This window comes from Natrix helvetica, assembly GCF_964273705.1.
Source record: "Natrix helvetica genome assembly, chromosome: 1".
Classification (NCBI taxonomy): domain Eukaryota; kingdom Metazoa; phylum Chordata; class Lepidosauria; order Squamata; family Natricidae; genus Natrix; species Natrix helvetica.
This window is the reverse complement of record NC_138548.1, coordinates 198,495,266-198,515,115: the sequence shown is the minus strand read 5'-3', so window position 1 is coordinate 198,515,115 and position 19,850 is coordinate 198,495,266. Positions and strand designations below refer to the sequence as shown.

The 19,850-nt window shown below is 41.2% G+C and overlaps 1 protein-coding gene across 1 annotated transcript in view; it reads left to right on the top strand.

Annotated features, from left to right (window-relative positions):
* The window catches only part of KIF17 (kinesin family member 17), a 31,214-nt gene extending 12,512 nt beyond the window's left edge, over window positions 1-18,702 (top strand). The window contains exons 8-14 of the mRNA XM_081936562.1: window positions 806-885; window positions 5,073-5,212; window positions 7,475-7,706; window positions 8,365-8,623; window positions 10,049-10,122; window positions 14,985-15,105; window positions 16,610-18,702. Coding sequence (XP_081792688.1) covers window positions 806-885; window positions 5,073-5,212; window positions 7,475-7,706; window positions 8,365-8,623; window positions 10,049-10,122; window positions 14,985-15,105; window positions 16,610-16,806 — 1,103 coding nt within the window. The 3' untranslated portion in view covers window positions 16,807-18,702. The remainder of the gene's footprint in view (window positions 1-805; window positions 886-5,072; window positions 5,213-7,474; window positions 7,707-8,364; window positions 8,624-10,048; window positions 10,123-14,984; window positions 15,106-16,609) is intronic.
* Window positions 18,703-19,850: the final 1,148 nt, after the last annotated feature.

The following is a 19,850-nucleotide window of genomic DNA, read 5'->3' as shown; positions in this document are numbered from 1 at the left end:
TAATTTTTTTACTTCTTTACTACTGGGATCTTGTGAATTAAGACCATTCGGATTGAAGTGCTGATGCCTAAACGGCACTAGCTATGACTTTAGTTTTTATCCTCAATCCTAGAGAATCTGTGGCAACTGATGTTTTGCAGGCGTTATAGGGTTATAGGTTAAATTAGACTGCACATAGATGAAACAAAATGTTTAAAAGTTATGATATTTATGTAGGTAATTACCAAGCACATCTAATTTATATTAAAGTAACCAAAGTATCTTTACAATTCCCAAGGCAGGAGTGTCAAACTCACCATACTGTGGGGTGGATGCATAATGCATTGGCTACGCCCACCCCTGGTTTAGCGAAGGGGGAAAAAGTCGTGATACGTCACTTGATGCAAGTTTGACACCCCTGCTCCAAGGCATCCCTAATATTTGGAAAATGAAAGTTGAAAAATTTGACACAGCCTAGACTGCACAAATAAGCTGGAAGTGCTGCTCTTTGGGTGGTTGAAGCTCCCAAACGTTGATCAAAGGCAATCATATAAAGCATATTACAATGTTTTATAAGTCACTTGGATATAACCAGGATAGACTCTAGAAAGATGATCTAGTGAATCAGTGAGAGTTGTTAAACAGTATCACCATCTGTCTCTTTATAGAGACTTCAAAGCAATGAGGAGGCCCAAAATGTTTGCCTGGCCCTTAAGGAAGCTTAGATACCTTTTAAAATGCCTCTCTCAAATAAATTCCAACCACAAAAGGTTAACAGAGCTTTCTCCTAATGTCTTATTTTATCTCCACCTCCTGTTTGTCCTAGAAATGACAGTGCCAGCTGAAGCTCTTTGTGACCAAGTTCCTCCCTTCATCCCTGTTGCAGATACTGAATTATCAGCTAAGGTAGTATTCTGCCAGATGGAACTCTATGTCCTCATTATAAAACAGCAAAGGAGAAGTAGGATTATTTCTATGTCATCAATACCAGAATATTCACAAAATGCTTTTAAATCAGATGAAGTAGATTTAGCAATACCGCATGCTTTGAGGACACAAAAAAAATGGGTTTTCTAATGATTGTAATTCTTAGTGCTTCCATTTCTTAACATATCTTGAGGGTAATCTTAGAATGCATTTATATAAGAATCGTTGTTTTGTTTACAATTCATATTATTTTACAAGAAAAATTTCCTCGGAGTTCTATGTCATAACTGCCAGCAGAATTGGAGAGTTATCTCAAAACTACATCCAACAATGCTAAATTATTGCATTAAACTAGTTTTAATTAGCAATGAAAGGCATTTTAACTTAAGATGGATTTCTTTCTTTCTTTCTTTCTTTCTTTCTTTCTTTCTTTCTTTCTTTCTTTCTTTCTTTCTTTCCTTTCTTTCTTTCCTTTCTTTCTTTCTTTCTTTCCTTTCTTTCTTTCTTTCTTTCTTTCTTTCTTTCTTTCTTTCTTTCTTTCTTTCTTTCTTTCTTTCTCCATGTCCCCAGCCTGGCTCTTCAGGCTTTCCAACCGTGTATCCATCACCATTGTAATTATGCCCTATGTCAGCATTTCGAGGTAAGACCAGACTAGGAAGCCAAAGTTATGAAAAAATTTATTACTTTTATTATTAAGATTATAATCAGAGAGTCTTCCAAGTCCGAATGCAACACCCACCCACCCCTATCTTCAAGAGAACTTAGGTAGGGTCTGGTCTTTCTCAAATTACATTTCCCCCTTGGACTCAAATTTCTTTGGTCTGACTGTTATCTTGGTTGCAGCTCTTAACATTGTTCCTCGTGGTTATTGCTGCTGCCCTTTACATCCATCTGCCTTGCTGCTGGTCATCCTCTCTCCTTCCACCTTTCAAGAGAGTTAGCTCTTTGTGTATTGTGTCTCCAGTAGGATAATTCAACACTTAGTCATTTGTGCCTCCATTGAAAACTCTGGAATTTTTAATTCTACACTCTTTTGGTTTGCTTTCTTGTGCTACCCGTGATATTCTCAAACATCTCTAAAAACCAGAGTTTAAAAGCATCTGCATTTATTTTTTCCTGCCTCTTCAAAATCTACTTTTTGTTGCCAGTGAGTGTCCCAAGGGAAATTATTAGCTGCACAGTTCTGATCTTTGTAGATGTAGATGCACCACAGCATCAGAATATCTTTTCCACGCTCGTTTCTGGTCTATTTCTTGACTACTGATTTGTTGATGCTGACATTTGTTCTTAAAGATAAGAAGCTGCCAATCACTTCAGCATCTTTCTTTGTCCATTCTCAGTATGGTGGCAATACCTGCTGTTATTATTTTGATCTTTTTTTATTATATTTAATCATAGTCATTTTTATTGGACTCCTTGACTTTAATTACTAGAGTTTATAGATGATTTTTATTTTCTACTCTTGGAGTAGAGCCATCAGCACAGTACATAGGTTATTTTTGTTTCTTTCTCCAGGTTTTAAACTGTGTGCATTTTCCACCAATCCCCTTAATATATATTCAGCACATAGGTTGAATAAATAACAAAATGATACACGGTCTTGACTAACTCTTTTGCCAATATGGAATCTTTGTTTTGCCATGGTCTATCTTGGCTGTGATTTCCTGTCCCATGTATAGATTTCACATGAGGACAGTGAAGTCTTCTGGCACTCCCTGTTTTGCTAAGCATATTCCACATATTGTCAAGGCCAACCCATTCCTTGTATCAATAATAATATTGGCAATTTGATTTGGGGGTAATCTGGTAATATCAATGCATAAGGCATCATTTTGGTTATTTAAAAGTTATTGAATATTAGCATCCTTTGATTGGCAGAAAATAATGTTATTCTCATTCACTTCTGTACTGTAGGTCATACAGTTCAACTAGACTTTTCTATTTACTGTTTCTAACTTTACCATTGTAGTCTCCAACCACAAGTAGCACATCTTCCTTACAAGTTCTATTTCAGATTGGACTTGATTATAAAATCCATTAACTTTTTTTCTTTTTGCATCAGTGATTAGAGCATAAATTTGGACAGCCATCATATTGTACCCAAGTGCTAGCTTTGCTATATTCTTTCTGACTGTAAAATAAATCCAGTCTTTCTGTGTTTTTTGTGCTTTGAGTAGTAAATTGTATGATCCTTTGAATGAAAGTGTCCAGGTTTAGTTTAGATTTAGTTAAGATTAACAGAGTTGGAAGGACCTTGTAGTTCATCTAGCGTCCAGTCCAACCCCCTGCCTAAGCAGGAGACTGTACACCATTTCTGACAAATGGCAGTCCAATCTCTTCTTGGAAGTCTCTAATGATGAAACTCACACAACTTCTGAAGGCAAGCTGTTCCATTGGTTGACTGTTCTTACTGTCAAAAAATTTCTTTTTATTTCTAGGTTGAATCTCTCCTTGATCAGTTTCCATCCTTATCCCTTGTCTGGCCTTCAGGTGTCTTGGAAAATATCTTGACCCCCTCCTCTCTGTGGCAGCCCCTCAAATATTGGAAGACTGCTATCATGTCTCCCCTGGTCCTTCTCTTCACTAGACTAGCCATGCCCAGTTCCTGTTACCATTCTTTATATGTTTTAGTCTCCATTCCCCTAACCATCCTGGTTGCTCTTCTCTGCACTTTTTCTAGAATCTCAACATCTTTTTTATATTGTGGTGACCAAAACTGGATGTGGTCTTACTAAGGCTTTATAGAGTGGTATTAGTACCTCCCGTGATCTTGATTGTATTCCTCTCCACTGATGCATAAAATAAGTATAATCTTTATTGTCATTGTACTTAAATACAATGTAAGTGTATATGGTAAAGTATATGTGCCTTCTCCCACATATGTAATTATAACATTGCTGTTGTCACTAAAGTAATTGTCTACCTCCCAGAAGCTCCCTATAGAACAACTGCCCAATGTAGGCACCTGCTTGCTTTAACTGAACAGTTGAAATGACCTTCATGCTTAGATATAAATACTCCCAGCATTCTTCACTCATCGCTTCCAGGAAAAACACCTCGCCCATTATCCCTGATGAGGCAGCATAGCAAGACTTGAGGTGGAATCAGATATTAACCTTTTGAAATTCAATAGGGCTTTTCCTCCAAGAGTATTTAGGGTTGCATAATCCTAGGCGTGTCTCCCAAATTAGGGCTCTCAGATCTGGGTTGCAAAAATCCAGGATGCAGCAATTCATTTGTGATGTACATATCTCTTTGCAGCCCTCTGCTGATCATCTGGATTTTTACTGTATCTAGTAGCCCTACCAAATGCATCTCCATTCAAATAAATTGGGCATACTTCCTAAATATGCATTAGTGTCACATTATGGTAATCTTTCTTATCCTTAATTGGGAGTAAAATCCAGTTGAGAGAAATAATTTCTTCAAAATAAACATAAATATTTTTGTGTAATTATGCTATAATCCTAAATACACATAATACTCAAAACAGTTTATTTCTCAGTAAATATAGTAGTTTATGCTTCAAATATTGCTGATGTGCATTCATATTGATTGCTATAATGGTGCCTTCCAGATATTATTTACTTCAATTTTTATAAGGCCAAGCCAGCGACAAAGGACCATAAGAGCTAAAGATATCTAGATTCTTTATCTCTGTGTATTTAATTATACATTACCATAGATAAATGTTGTCAGTGTAGAATGATATCATCTAGTAGCTCTGAACTGACCTACTTGGCAGAGGGGGAAGACCTGTGTGTCATACATTGCATATGTAGGAGGGGAGGGACATGGATCTTACACATCTTGAAAATGCTCCATCTTAGTCTGATTCCGATTATACGAGCGTTGTGAGGTCAACAGCTGAATGGCTTTTCAGTTTGGAGCATCTTCAACACACGTAGATTAGATTGTTTGCTCTTTCTTTCCCCTTGCAGAACATTTAGGTGGGGCTGAAGTCTGACAACATCAAAACCAAAGATAATAGGAAGCAGCTGCGGTATGCTCATATTCCAATCAGCTTTGACTTTAGACTTAATTCTACAAATTTAGCCCATCTTGATTTATTTTGCCCCATTTTCCTTTAGGAGGCATGTAAATACAGATTTCTGTCAACTAGACCTAATGTATATTGCTCCCCCACCGTGTTCTCTTGTGCTCAGGAGTCCAATCTAGAGGAGTCACCTGCTCCCCCAGTGGACCAGCAAGTGAGGAAAGTTTTTCGACCAGACACACCTGGGCCTGGGACTGATGTAGTTGAAGACATTCTTATACCTATAAACCAGCAGGAAGTACTTGCCAGGTCAGTAACTGAGAAGACAGACAGAGACAAAGGAATGGTGTCTATGAATGCCTCTTGTTACTATTTAAAGGAAAACAATTCAGCTTTTTTTTTAAAAAAAAACTATATTTTTCACAGTGAAAATAAATGAGACAAATTTGGTCAAATTAGAATCTCACCCTAACTATACTTAGGCTTGATTATTCTGAAGTTGTGTGATATTTGAATTTGGTATCTTCTTCCCTATCTCTCCCTTACTGTCTCTAGGTCAGGGGTGTCCAAACTTGGCAACTTTAAGACTTGTGGACTTCAACTCCCAGAATTCCCCAGCCAGCAGAGCTGGGAGTTGAAGTCCACAAGTCTTAAAGTTGCCAAGTTTGGACACCCCTGACCTAGCTATTTAAGTGTTCTAACTTGGAATTAGATATTCTAGACTGCAATCAGTGTTGGGCAGAAGAGATGCAACTGATTAGAGAATCTGGAATAAAGGTTGATGCTAGCTATCAGCTTGGCTGTTTCCAAGAAGGGTTGGATCAGTTCAGGGAAGTCATGGAGATAAATGGTTATTTGACTTGATGGCAGCATGCGTGCCCCTGAAGGCCGTCTGTTGACCTATGGTTTCTTTGTGCAGTTGGCTGGCCATTGTAAAAGCAGGTTGCTGGACTAGATAGGCCAGGCATCCAATCCAGCACAGCGTTGCTTAGGTACTTAGGAAAAAATAAGGACTCTCAGATTGGTCTCATTTTGCAATGCATGAGGCACCCAAGTATATGAGGCAGACCTCTTTTGCTTTGGAGGTGGGGAACGCTCTCTTGAAGATTTTCTCTGTAAATCTAGAATGTTTCTGAATATTGACTGAAGAAAACGGGGAAAGAATATGAGAAGATTCATTCTACTTACAGCTCAGCTTGTCTTGGGGTCCTGGCATACATATCACTCTTAAGGACTAGTATCTGAGCATTCTGAGCAATCCATATTTATACCAAAGTGTTGGTCACAAATAGATGTGCATCACCTATAAAAGGCCCTCAGCACTCTTTATGACAGGGGTGTCCAAACCTGGGAACTTTAAGACTTGTGGACTTCAACTCCCAGAATTCCCCAGCCAGCATAGCTGGCTGGGGAATTCTGGGAGTTGAAGTCCACAAGTCTTAAAGTTCCCAAGTTTGGACACCCCTGCTTTATGAGGAATTCTGCATCTTTATTCCCATGATGGAGAGTTCTTAACTGATAGTTTTTGCTGAGGCTTCAGCAGAGAAAAAGAGGAGGGAGCGGGTCCTCCTTCTCCCTAGCCATGTTCAGAGTAATAGTTCACGGCTTTCCTCTGATTCACTATAACAGGAGCTTTAAAAATCAACAGCAGGTGTAGAGATGCTGCAGTTTGAATGAGATATGCATCTAATATCATTGAACAATTAGGTCACATCTCTGGTTAAAAAGAAACTTTTCCTTCTCTCATGGTAGAGAGAGAAGAGGATGATGTGTAGAGAAAAAGAAGAAATGGGATGGTGGAAAAAAGAGAGGAGAAAAGAAGCAGGGGCTCCCATTTGGGCCCTGCCTTTTCTACTGCTTGTTTTAGCTCTTGCCTTAGAGTACTGTTTGACCTCTGTAGGATTATAGCTCTGGGATTAAAAACCGATGCCCATCCTTAGCACATTTCCTCATTTGCACCTAACCACAGCATAAACATACCCGGACAGAATCTATTTTCTGTAGCATTCCCATGATGTTCGTCTTTTTCTCAGCCTATGAGTGAGAAATCATTCTCAGCTGCCCTAGGGCTAAACCAGAGTTCCCCTTTACTTTGCCACCACCCAAAGGCAGCCCCGCCATGTGTAAACCCATTATACTTTTAGGTGACTGTAGTGATTTGAACAAGCAGCATTGAAAGCAGGAGAAGGCAAAAGATTCCGTCAATGTCATGTCAGTTTAATTTCCTGCCAACTGGAAGATGAATGGGTAGCACTTAACTCTGCCTTGGTGAAATGCTCTTACTGGTGTGGTACTTCGTTCACTTCCAAACTATCCATTTGGAGTTGCTGAAATATGTTGCAGTCTCAAAATCAGTAACAAAAGTCACTGACATGACAAAACAGCTTGCCTGCCATGTTCAACTTTTTCCTGCAGCGGGTGGTCCAGTCCTAATGGGCTTTTCCATCTCATAGCACAGAGGCCGCAGACTTCAGGGGTTCTCAACAGGCCCTTTATGGTGGACGGATGCCCGAGTTTAGAAAGGGTTTTAAAAGACGTGCCTAAAGTTAAGATGACTCTCTGGCCTCTTAGGCTCCAGATGCTAGAGCAACAGGTGGTTGGAGGAGAACAGGCCAAGAACAAAGACCTGAAGGAAAAGCATACCCGCCGAAAGAAAATTGCGGATGAACGGAAGCAGCAGCTGCTGGAAGCTCTGCAAAAATCAGATGAGGACAGCAGCGATTGGGTCCTACTCAATGTCTATGACTCTATCCAGGAGGAAGTGCGAGCCAAAAGCCGATTGCTGGAAAAGATAAAGGAAAAGGTGATCTATGCTTTGATTTATTTCCAGTCCATTTTGAGTATGAAATGGCTGGAAGTGTATAAGTTTAAGAAGTTTCTTTTTTAAGCACTGGTTTTCAACACGTAGGTCAGGACCTAGATCAGGGGTGTCCAAACTTGGGAACTTTAAGACTTGTGGACTTCAACTCCCAGAATTCTGGGAGTTGAAGTCCACAAGTCTTAAAGTTCTCAAGTTTGGACACCCCTGACCTAGATGCTGACTTTGTTGGTCCTGATCCATGTGTTGGGCTACACTAGTTGAACTGTCATTCTTCTCTATTTAGGCTGATTAAGAAGCATTATGTTTTTTTTGTGTCCATATGTTCCTGATGCCTAGTTGTCAAGTGCAAAACCACCCAGCGATGTTTCTGCATGTAAAGCCAATCTTCTGATAACTTTTGATAGAGACAGCACATTTGTATTTTCTTAAACCTTGCAGTTCTTTTAAAGAGAAAAGCCAGCCATTCTGATTTAGATAATTGGTATAAAGATGCTGTTAGTATTATATTCTGGTGCTTTATCTTTTGGCTTTTTAAGTGATGCAGCATGTCCATTGCCTTACCCAGAGTGGAACATGCCGTATATTAAATTGATTATAAAATATCTACTAAGCTTTTACCCAACAATTCTCTCTTTCCCAGCTGCGGGCAGCTGAGACTGAAATCAAAGATCTACAATCAGAGTTTGAACTGGAAAGGATTGATTACCTGGCCACCATCCGCCGCCAGGAGCGAGAACTCCTGCTCTTCCAGCAGCTCCTGGACCAAGTGCAGCCTCTCATACGACGGGACTGCAGTTATAGCAATTTTGATAAAATCAAGCGGGAGTCCACCTGGGATGAGGAATCAAGCTGCTGGAAAATCCCAGAGCCTGTCACTCAGAAGACCAGCCTCCCTGCAGGTAAGAGAAGCTCCAGGCACTACAATGTCGTCATCCAGATAGAATTGCTCCAGACTCTCAACGCAGGCAAGAAAAAATTCTCTAGACTAGGCAAATGCATTCCACCAACTTCCTAGACTAATTCATGTAGTACAGGTGGTCCTCAACAATTCATTTAATTGTTCAATTCATTTAATGGCCATTCGCAGTTACAACAGCACTGAAGAAAGTGATTTATGACCATTTTCACACTTGCAACCATTTCAGCATCTCCACGGTCAACTGGTCAAAATTCAGAGGCTTGGCAATTGACTCATATTTATGACGGTTGAGGTGTCCCAGGGTCATGTACACACCTTTTGCGACCTTCTGACAAGCAAAGTCAGTGGGGAAGTCAGATTCACTTAACTGTGTTCCTAACTTAATAACTGCAGTGATTTACTTAACAACTGTGGCAAGAAAGGGTCACAATGGGGCGAAACTCACTTAAGAACTGCCTCACTTAACAACAGAATTTTTGGTGTCCAATTGTGGTCATAAATCGAGGTCTACCTATATGCTAATCCCAAATATGAACTGTTGGTTTGGTTTACTGGATGAATGTAGCAATTGAAGATTGTAAACTGTCATTTAGGTCAATCTAGTCAAGTAGGATTTATTCAAATAATAATAATAATAATTAAAAAATAAGCCAGGAACAGGAATGAAACAAAACTGGAAATCTGTCAACAAAAGTGATTAGAATTAGGAGAGTCTTTAGTGTAGTTTAGCATTTTTATTTTTTTTGCCATATGCTTATGTGTAAGTATAGTTAAAGTCCTATTTTTATAATTCAGCAAGTGGCATTCTCTATTTTTATGTATCCACCTATCGGCCCATCCAGTTTAAATTCTGCCTGACTGCCAAGACTGGGTGACTTGGAATTAAAAGTAAGAAAAATAAAAAAAAGAGATCATGGATGGCCCAAAGATAACAGATAAAGCACACCTCCCAATCCAACACTCCACCTCAAAGCCTAGAATAGCCTTTAATGGCTTCCTGGGCATTCAGAAAATCCCTGCCATTGTCTGCATTGTCATTTACAAGAAGGCAAACTAAAGAGTGTGCTCTCTTCTCTAGCTCTCTATGGCCCATATCATGATGTCTCAGGCCTTCTGCTTCTACTTCTGTTCAGGAAGACCATTTCCAAAACCTCAGATTGTCTTTTGGGAACACAGATCTGTTCTTAGAAACAGAAAGTGGTGCTTTGCATTGCAGCATTTTAAAGTTTGTGTAATGATAAAATACTCTAAAGCCATTCAAAGGGTAAACTGGAGCATGTGTGTGTGTGTGTTGTGTCCACTGGATGTCCTTGTCCCCTCTCCATGGCACAATATATAGGCCTGGGATACTGATATGGCACTTTTAAAGAAGTTGAGAGCCACTGTTGTTGCTGTTTTTTTACAGCAGTTTCTTCGATGTCACTGACTAAAGCGGGCAAGAAGAATTCATCAGCAGAGAATGGAGAGTCGGCGACAGTGGTAAGTTTAAAAAGAGTGCTCAGCACTTAATAAGAAGAAATTGTATGTGTTTCTTGGAGGTCCAAGTTCAGTGGCATTGTCTCTTTGGTACGCCATGACCCATTGACCACAAGGGGGCACTGGTGTGTAGATGGAGAATTAAGGATTCATTCTGTGTCCTCTTTTTGTCATCCTGCCTGCTCTTAGTTTAAGGGATTGCTAATCTGAAATCATTTCAGAGGTGGGTTGCTGCTGGTTCGGCTGGGATCAGGGGAACCGGTAGTAGTGGTGGCAGGAGGCTCCACCCACTCACAGTCAGCATGCACAGGAGCATGCCCAAACTGGTAGTAAAAAATTTGCCAACCCACCACTGAGTCATTTCCTTCTATTTTACCTCCCAGGTGTATACATACAAGCATACACTCAAAGCACAGACGTTTTCTGACTCCTCTCCTGTTAGGATATGGTTAGGCAGGTACTTATCAATCTCTATATAGCTAGTCCTCGACTTACAACTATTTGTTTAATCCCTGCTCAAAATTACAATGACACTGAAAAAGGTGCTTCATCAAAATTATCAATGGAAATTTGGAGCTCAATTGTAGTTGTAAATCGAGAACTACCTGCAATTCCTAAAATAAATCTCCTTTCTTCTATTATTATTATTATTATACGATTGTATCACAGCGGCCAGTTGTTTCGCTGGATTTGGCATTGATTACTAGTCGGGCCCCACCCAGGGGCCTAGGACGTCGTAACGTATTTTCGTAATATACGTGCGGATCCAAGCAGTGCAGCTTTTTGCATTTGACTGATGGTGATTTTGTCAAGTTTTAAATGTTTTAAATGTAATTCCAGTGCTTTTGGAATAGCTCCCAGTGTGCCGATTACCACTGGAATTACCACTGCTGGTTTGTGCCATAATCATTGAATTTCAATTTTTAGGTGCTGGTATTTCGTGATTTTTTCATGTTCCTTCTCATCGACCCTGCTATCACCTGGTATTGCGATTATAACCTTATTTTTCTCAACCAGTGTGATGTCTGGTGTGTTATGCGCCAGTATTTTATCCGTTTGTATAGGAAAATCCCATAGAATCTTGACCATCTTATTTTCTGTGACTTTTTCAGGTTTATGTTCCCACCAGTTTGTTGTTGTTTTAATATTATAATTTTTGCACAAATTCCAGATGATCATTTGTGCTACTGAATTGTGCCGCAATTTATAATCAGTCTGCGCGATTTTTTTACAGCAGCTGAGTATGTGGTCAACAGTTTCATCAACTTCTTTGCAGAGTCTGCATTTGGCATCATCAGAGGATTTTTTGATTTTTTGATTATTGTTGTTGTTGTTGTTGTTGTTAGCACTAACCCTTGCTCAGGATAAATTACTCTCTCAGAAATGCTCCTACAAATATATGCAACACTTCAGTCCCTAACGTGTCTTGCATACCCACATAATCCACTGTTGGAAGGAAAATCCATCTGGTTCTGTTCGAAGCCGGGAAAGAGGTGCTGGAAATAAAATGGAGGCTAGTTGTTTAGGAAAGAAGAACCATTTATTGATGAGCGGAACCAGCAACAGCATGCAGTTCTGGGACAGCTGACAAATAAGCTTGATGAGTGCAAGGATTTTTTATACAGTTTGCAGTATTTTGTAATTTTGAGGTTTGTTTTGTATGCTTTCATTATTTGATTGGTTTTACTTGTTTTGCAAAGGCTCTTGATGGGTCTTAATTATGGGCTTCCTTGGCCCTAATTCTGTCAGGCATGTGTAATTCATTTTATCCTACTGTCTATTGCCTGTTATCTAGCCTGCCTTTCTTAATGAATTGGTATTGTTTCCATTTTTCTCAATGAATGGGGTTAAAGTCATGTCCTGTCCTTAATCTCATCACCTGGAGCTGAAGATGTTTTCTTTATGAATAGATTGGCCTGGATTTCTTAATGGGCACAAAATATCCATCTCTGAAGACTTCAGGCCTCTGCTGGAAGATATTAAGAAAGACTGGGACTGCTTTATGTTATTAAGAACATGTTTCTTCATTTCTCCTATGGGAAATATAATATTCTGCATCTTTTAAATCTCCAAAATATTTCCTTGTTCTAGGACGGGAGGGGCTTCCCACAGTTTCCCCCTTTTGGGATGGATACACACACACACACACACCCCTTACTTGGATGTCTGTTACCAGGGGAAGTGATTTTGCAGGCTACTTGGGCAGGCTACTTGGGCAAGGGAAAATACAGTGGGGCAAAAAAGTATTTAGTCAACCACCAATTGTGCAAGTTCTCCCACTTAAAAAGATGAGAGAGGCCTGTAATTGGCATCATAGGTAGACCTCAACTGTGAGAGACAAAATGTAAAAAAAAAGACCAAACAATCACATTGGCTGATTTGGAAATAATTTATTTGCAAATTATGCTGGAAAATAAGTATTTGGTCAGTATCAAAAGTTCATCTCAATATTTCGTTATATATCCTTTGTTGGCAATGACAGAGGTCAAACGTTTTCTGTAAGTCTTCACAAGGTTGGCACACACTGTTGCTGGTATGTTGGCCCATTCCTCCATGCAGATCTCCTCTAAAGCAGTGATGTTTTGGGGCTGTCGCTGGGCAACACGGACTTTCAACTCCCTCCAAAGGTTTTCTATGGGGTTGAGATCTGGAGACTGGCTAGGCCACTCCAGGACCTTCTTACGAAGCCACTCCTTCATTGCCCGGGCAGTATGTTTGGAATCATTGTCATGTTAAAAGACCCAGCCACGTTTCATCTTCAATGCCCTTGCTGATGGAAGGAGGTTTGCACTCAAAATCTCACAATACATGGCCCCATTCATTCTGTCCTGTACACGGATCAGTCGTCCTAGTCCCTTTGCAGAAAAACAGCCCCAAAGCATGATGTTGCCACCCCCGTGCTTCACAGTAGGTATGGTGTTCTTTGGATGCAACTCAGCATTCTCTCTCCTCCAAACACGACGAGTTGTGTTTCTACCAAACAGTTCTATTTTGGTTTCATCTGACCATATGACATTCTCCCAATCCTCTTCTGGATCATTCAAATGCTCTCTAGCAAACTTCAGATGGGCCCGGACATGGACTGACTTAAGCAGGGGGACACGTCTGGCACTGCAGGATCTGAGTCCCTGGCGGCGTAGTGTGTTACTGATGGTAGCCTTTGTTACGTTGGTCCCAGCTCTCTGCAGGTCATTCACTAGGTCCCCCCGTGTGATCCTGGGATTTTTGCTCACCGTTCTTGGGATCATTTTGAGCCCACGGGGTGAGATCTTGCGTGGAGCCCCAGATCGAGGGAGATTATCAGTGGTCTTGTATGTCTTCCATTTTCTAATTATTGCTCCCACAATTGATTTGTTCACACCAAGCTGCTTGCCTATTGCAGGTTCAGTCTTCCCAGCCTGGTGCAGGTCTACAATTTTGTTTCTGGTGTCGTTCGACAGCTCTTTGGTCTTCACCATAGTGGAGTTTGGAGTGTGACTGTTTGAGGTTGTGGACAGGTGTCTTTTATACTGATAACAATTTCAAACAGTTGCCGTTGATACAGGTAATGAGTGCAGGACAGAGGAGCCTCCTAAAGAAGAAGGTACAGGTCTGTGAGAGCCAGAAATCTTGCTTGTTTGTAGGTGACCAAATACTTATTTTCCACCATAATTTGCAAATAAATTATTTCCAAATCAGCCAATGTGATTGTTTGGTCTTTTTTTTTTACATTTTGTCTCTCACAGTTGAGGTCTACCTATGATGCCAATTACAGGCCTCTCTCATCTTTTTAAGTGGGAGAACTTGCACAATTGGTGGTTGACTAAATACTTTTTTGCCCCACTGTATACCTTGCCCCAATAGCCTGAGGGTAGGGGACCCCACACCATAATAAGTGAATTCTTGTTGGTGGGCAGCCTTTTTCTCAACTTCTCTTCATCAGAGCACAGAATCTTGATAAAATGAAAAGTAAACTTGTGATGATTTGCTTCAAGAGAGAACTCTTCCCTTTTATAAAGAGTGGAACCAGTATTCACAGCCTTTATCTTTTTCTTGATCACTGGAAGAAGATCCTAGTGGGAAAACTGAGGGCTGAGATTGATTCATTCTTATATTTATCAGAGCCAGATACTGCTGCCTCCTTCTGGTCACCAGACACAACTATGGCAATAGCAGTAACTTTGGGTTGATCTGGTTGGGTTGGGTTGGGTTGCCTTCCCTTATTAAATTTTACAGCCTCTAAGATAATGTCCCAATAGCCTAGGTCATCCCTTACACTCTGCTTCCTGGTTCCATGGCTAACTCTTTTCAAGGCTGAACATTTGCAATCTCAGAAAACCACAAAGGGATGAGGTATGATATGAGCAGGGGACAAAGTATCTCACCCCAGCAAAACATGTGAATCAGATCTAGATGAAGATCATTCCCTCTGTTTTCACATCTGTCTTGCTGGGTTGCAGAAGGCAGGATATTAAGCATAGCTAAAACACTTTAAATTGCTGTTTTGGAGTGTAATAAGTAAATATATGATCATAATATACTTATATTATATATGTATTAGCCTCTAAGCCACAAGCTCTCCTCACTTATCAGCAGTATGCTCCCTCCCATATTTGGGCACACCGGGTGTTTTGATCAATAATAAAGATAATAATCTTTCTGGGCAGATTACCATGCAATCAAAAGTTTCTAGTTCCTCCACTAACTGCCATTACTATCTCATTTGGAGGTGGTATAGCAGAATAAATTAGAGCTTGAAAAGATAAGGCAGAGGTCTCAGGTCAGCTGGAATCTGAAGCTTGATTATTAAAAATTAGAAGAACCGTGATTCTCCTTCAACCGAAGGAGGATAAACTGGTATCCTAGTCTCTTGTCTTTGTTCTCAGCCAGAAGAAGATCGCTACAAGATGATGCTGAGTAAGAGTGACAGTGAAAACATTGCCAGTAATTACTTCCGCTCAAAACGAGCCAGCCAGATTCTGAATGCTGACCCCATGAAGAGTCTAGGTAAATCCCTTCAAGTGCTCTTTATTTTATTTTTTTCCTCTTGGAAATTACCTCCTTAATAGCATCTCACATGTGTTGCATAATTTTACAGAACAGTACTACAATTTCACTTACCAGAATCTCAGAGGCATCTAAAAAGAGAAATTCTTTTTTTTTTTAACCCTTAACATTTCTGCCCTGGGGGAAGAAATCATTTTCTCTGTCCCCCCCAAGACTGGCAGATTTTGTCTCTCTGTGGGAGGGCTGAGAAATCATTATATCAATTCCGTATTATCGTTTAAGCTATTCCATTATTCATTGCAAGTAGTCCTTGCTTAATCACCTTTTGTTCAACAAGTGTTCGAAGTTGGAGTGGCACTGAATGATTGGTTCTTAAGTTTGGTCCCTGGAGTTATAGCCATTGCAGTGCTCTCACAGTGACATGATCAAAATTGAGGCACTTGGCAGCTTGCCTCACTTATGACTTGCAGGGGCACTTCTACTCCCCCCACCACACACACACCTATTTCTTCCCCATTGCTGCCCTTTTGGCTACTCTGCAGGGTGGTATTCTTTGGCAGGGGTGGACCGAAACAGAGGCAGAACAATCTCAGCTGGCTGCCAGCACCCTACTTCAGCCCTAGCACAGCCACCGCCAAAAATGCCTCAAGCCCTATGCCATGGCCTGCCATCCCAGCACAAAGAACCATCCCTCCGTGCTGCCCTGCTCCCCTCAAGGCCTGCCATGTTCAGAAAGCCTTTGGAAAACTTCTGCCCCCCCCCCCCCAATCACCAAAACGAGGCACACAGTTTGGAGAATGGCAAGTGCATCCTCGGGAAGAAGTCCTGGGGTGACCAGCTGCTGTCTCACAATGGGCCATGCTGTCTATGCTTTGTCAGCATCATAAGGAGAATGGCTGGGGGGGTCAACTGGAAGCAACAGGATCTGCAGAATGCAGGACAACAGGCATAGCTGGGACTTTGTGCTGTGGCTGGCCGTGGTATGTGGCTTCTCAGCAGCAGCCACGAGGACTGAAGTAGGGACCTGGAAGTGGTGGCAGGTGGCTATGCAGGGTAGCCAAAGGAGAAAATGGGGAGGGGAATGGGTGGTGGGGGGAAAGAACTCAGGGGGAGGCAGCTTCTTGCCTTACTGAAGCTCAGAGCTGGGAGGGACCAGCCTATGAATGGCTTGGATTGGGGTGGGTTGTCACTTAATGACTGGGGGGATTCAGGTAATGACAGTAACAGGAACTCCTGGGATTGCTATTGGTAAGTGATGTCATGTGTTGCTTAGCGACAGAAATTCCCAGTCCCATTTATTATTGTTAACTGAGGACAACCTGTACATATCACATAATTGTACAAAAATTTTAAAAAGACTTTGCACACACAAGCTGAATATAGAACATTGTTGCAAGAAATTTGGATAAATTTCTCCTGGGGAGGATGGACAATGAGGTTTTGTTGTTGATGTTTCTGAAATTAAATCCCTTTTTTTATTTTTGTTCCCCCCTCCCCTCTGCAGTTTCCCACAACTCACCTCCTTTGCTGAACAACAGCACTTCCATGCTGAGTTCCAGCCTGATCTCTATTCCTGCTGCCCAAACAGTGGAGATGCCCCAGCCACGCCCCTTCCGCCTAGAATCTCTGGACTTCCCCTCTCCTTCAGCCAGGACAAAACGCAAGAAAAGCAGGAACAACCTGAATGGTGACCCCCTCTGACTGACGGAGCTGTTGTCTGCCTGCTGTTCTCTCTGGCCAATAACTAGCTTTCCTTCGCTGGCATCCTGTTGGTGGCCACTACTGAAGTTCCAAGAACCCAAGGCTTTTCTTTCCCATTTGGGAAGAGTGAAAGCAATTAAAAGGTGCTTCCTAAAGACCATTCGTCTGATCAGCTCTCCATGTTCAAGTTGGGACTGGCACCTCATATCGCAACCTATTCTTTTGCTATTTTGTACTCAAGTGCCCGTGCTTCCTCTCCAAATCACTGCTCTAACCAGCAACAGGAAGAGAAATAGTCCCAGAAGACATGGAGTGAAAGTTCCTGGCCATAAACTTCTCTCCATCATACCACCTCCTCCATTTCCCTTCTCTTTTGTCAGAAGTCTCTGGAAGTGGCAAGATAGCCAGATACATCATTGGCTTACCTGCTCACTTTGATCCTGATTCTGCTATCCTTTTGGAATTCATGGGAAGAGTGAGAGGACGACAAGTTGCTACCTCATCTTAAATGGAAGGAATGAGGGACCTCTCAAGAAGAGAAGGCTCCTTGAGTAGATTGCGAACTCAGCTGAAAAGATGGATGGAACCAAAGCTGCTTAATTCAGGTTGTGGGTGAAGAGTGAATGGTGATTATTACTTCCAACAGGGCAATTGTAATTGCCTTGAAAATTATAAGTGCCCTGCTGATCTAGGGTGGAGATCTAAGGATGAGTGTCCAAGAATTACTGTCCCAAGCCAGTTGCATGAGTAAGTGGAAGGACAGGAGGAGCTGGCTCTGGTTGTCCTTCAGCAGAGGTTCTTTGTCTTCCTGTTCCTTCTGGCATCTATTAGTGATTCTGCTTCATACATCTGTAGAATGGCTCTTACCTGAGGGAAGAAATAAGTGGGAGAGAGAGGACTTGGACTTTACCTAACAATCCTTTCCCAAATCATCCTACTCAGAACTTTCCCTGAAACATTACACGTCTCATTGGGGTTTTTTTGCCTTTGGCATTTGGGTACCAAAGTGAATTCTTTTTTTATGAAAGTCTTAATGTAGCCATCCTGAACCCTCCAAATACTGTTTTCTGTGTTTCTTCTGTAACCTGAGATCACTTCAGTCTGGAATCTGCTACTGCCTTCTTCCTCGCTACAGCAAGAAAAAAACAACAACCTCGTAACAGCAGCACTACTGCCACGTCTCAGCCACCACTTTCTTCTCAGACGACCAGAGGAAGCTGGAAAAACCAGCTTGTTTCAAGTTGCATAGCCAGCAGCAAAACACAAGCTTCTGATTTGCACAATAGTTCACCAACTGAAAATAATAGATGAGGTTGTTAGGGGAGGGGTGTAGATCAGTATTGCTGCCATTTGTGTGGGATTCACATTTTACTTTTAGACACTGCTCTGTGCTATTGATTTGTTCACATTCACCTTTCCCCTGAACATAATAAACGGTCTGTTAAGACAACTTCAGCTTGATTGCTTCGCAACCCAAGGTAGCCTATTGCTGGCAGTCATCCAACAGGGGTTGCTCTTTTGATGACCTGAGAGAAGAGGACAACAGGGAAGGAGAGAGAGTCCTTGCCATCTTTATAGGTTTCTCATATTTTACCCCAAATATTTAGTGCTCATAATGACATCTTTCTCTTCTTGCCCAACCAGAATGGGAGCACTGTCTCCCCAGTATCTTCTTACCAGAACAAGGCATCTGCCCTGGCTAGTCTTTTGAGAAGAGAAAAATGTCCTGAATGAGGAGTAACTCACTCAACCAAAAGAGTCGTTGAATTGCTATGATGAAGTTACTGCTGTAGGTCAAGAATAAATGGGATATAATATGGGCTTCCTTGGGGCTTTCTAATTCAGTGGGGTACACCATCAAAATTTGAGATCTCGGTGTTGCATCAAAATTTGAGATCTCAGTGTTGCATCAAAATTTGAGATCTCGGTGTTGCATCAAAATTTGAGATCTCAGTGTTGCATCAAAATTTGAGATCTCGGTGTTGCATCAAAATTTGAGATCTCAGTGTTGCATCAAAATTTGAGATCTCAGTGTTGCATCAAAATTTGAGATCTCAGTGTTGCATCAAAATTTGAGATCTCGGTGTTGCATCAAAATTTGAGATCTCAGTGTTGCATCAAAATTTGAGATCTCGGTGTTGCATCAAAATTTGAGATCTCGGTGTTGCAAAGTTAGTACTGAGGTTCTACCACTACTCATTGAAATAACATTATACTGCTATTTTTTCATGGAATGAAAACAAAGGTAGAACATACAAAATGCTTGAGGGCCTTCTGCTCTCCACAAAGATGCTGTGACAAAATGTCTTCGTTTCTATTGTGTCCTCAAGACATTGCCTTCATCTTAGCCTGAACCTGTTGAGTGAGCTAGGCTTGGTTCATCCATTGAGCTAAAGTTTTTTCCTCCCCTTACTCCCAACGCCATCCAAAGGCAGCCTCAAGGTGTATAAAATCTGTTAGGCTTGGTTGCCTTAAAAAGGCAGGATTACAGTTAGGTCTCCTTGGGATCTTGGCCAAAAGGGATAGGTGCTTACTGGTGGTATAAGGAAAGAGAACGTGATAGCCTTTGTTTTGGAAGCACAGCAAAATATATTGGAAAATCTAATAAAAGAAAATGTGACAGCTTTTCATTGGGATTTCTTTTTGAAGTACAGTAAATTACCGTGTTTCCTCAAAAATAAGACGGTCTTATTTTCCTTTGACCCCCGAAATAAGAACTAGGCCTTATTTTCGGGGAGGTTTTATTATTTTTGAGGTGCAGGAGGCGGCAAGCATGGTCATCTCATGGCTGCTGCTGTGTTACAATATTTTCGGGAAGGGCTTATTTTGGGGGGAGGGCTTATTTCAGCGCATGCGCTCAAAAGCCTGGTTGGGCTTATTATCTGGGGAGGTCTTATTTTGGGGAAAACAGGGTACATGGGAAAATTTCATTCACAGTGACAATAAAAGTAGGGGTAGGGTTGGAGCTAGGGTTAGGGTTATGTCTCCTTGGGGTCTAGCCAAAAACTAATGTTAGGGATAGATTCTTAGTGGTATTATAAGGA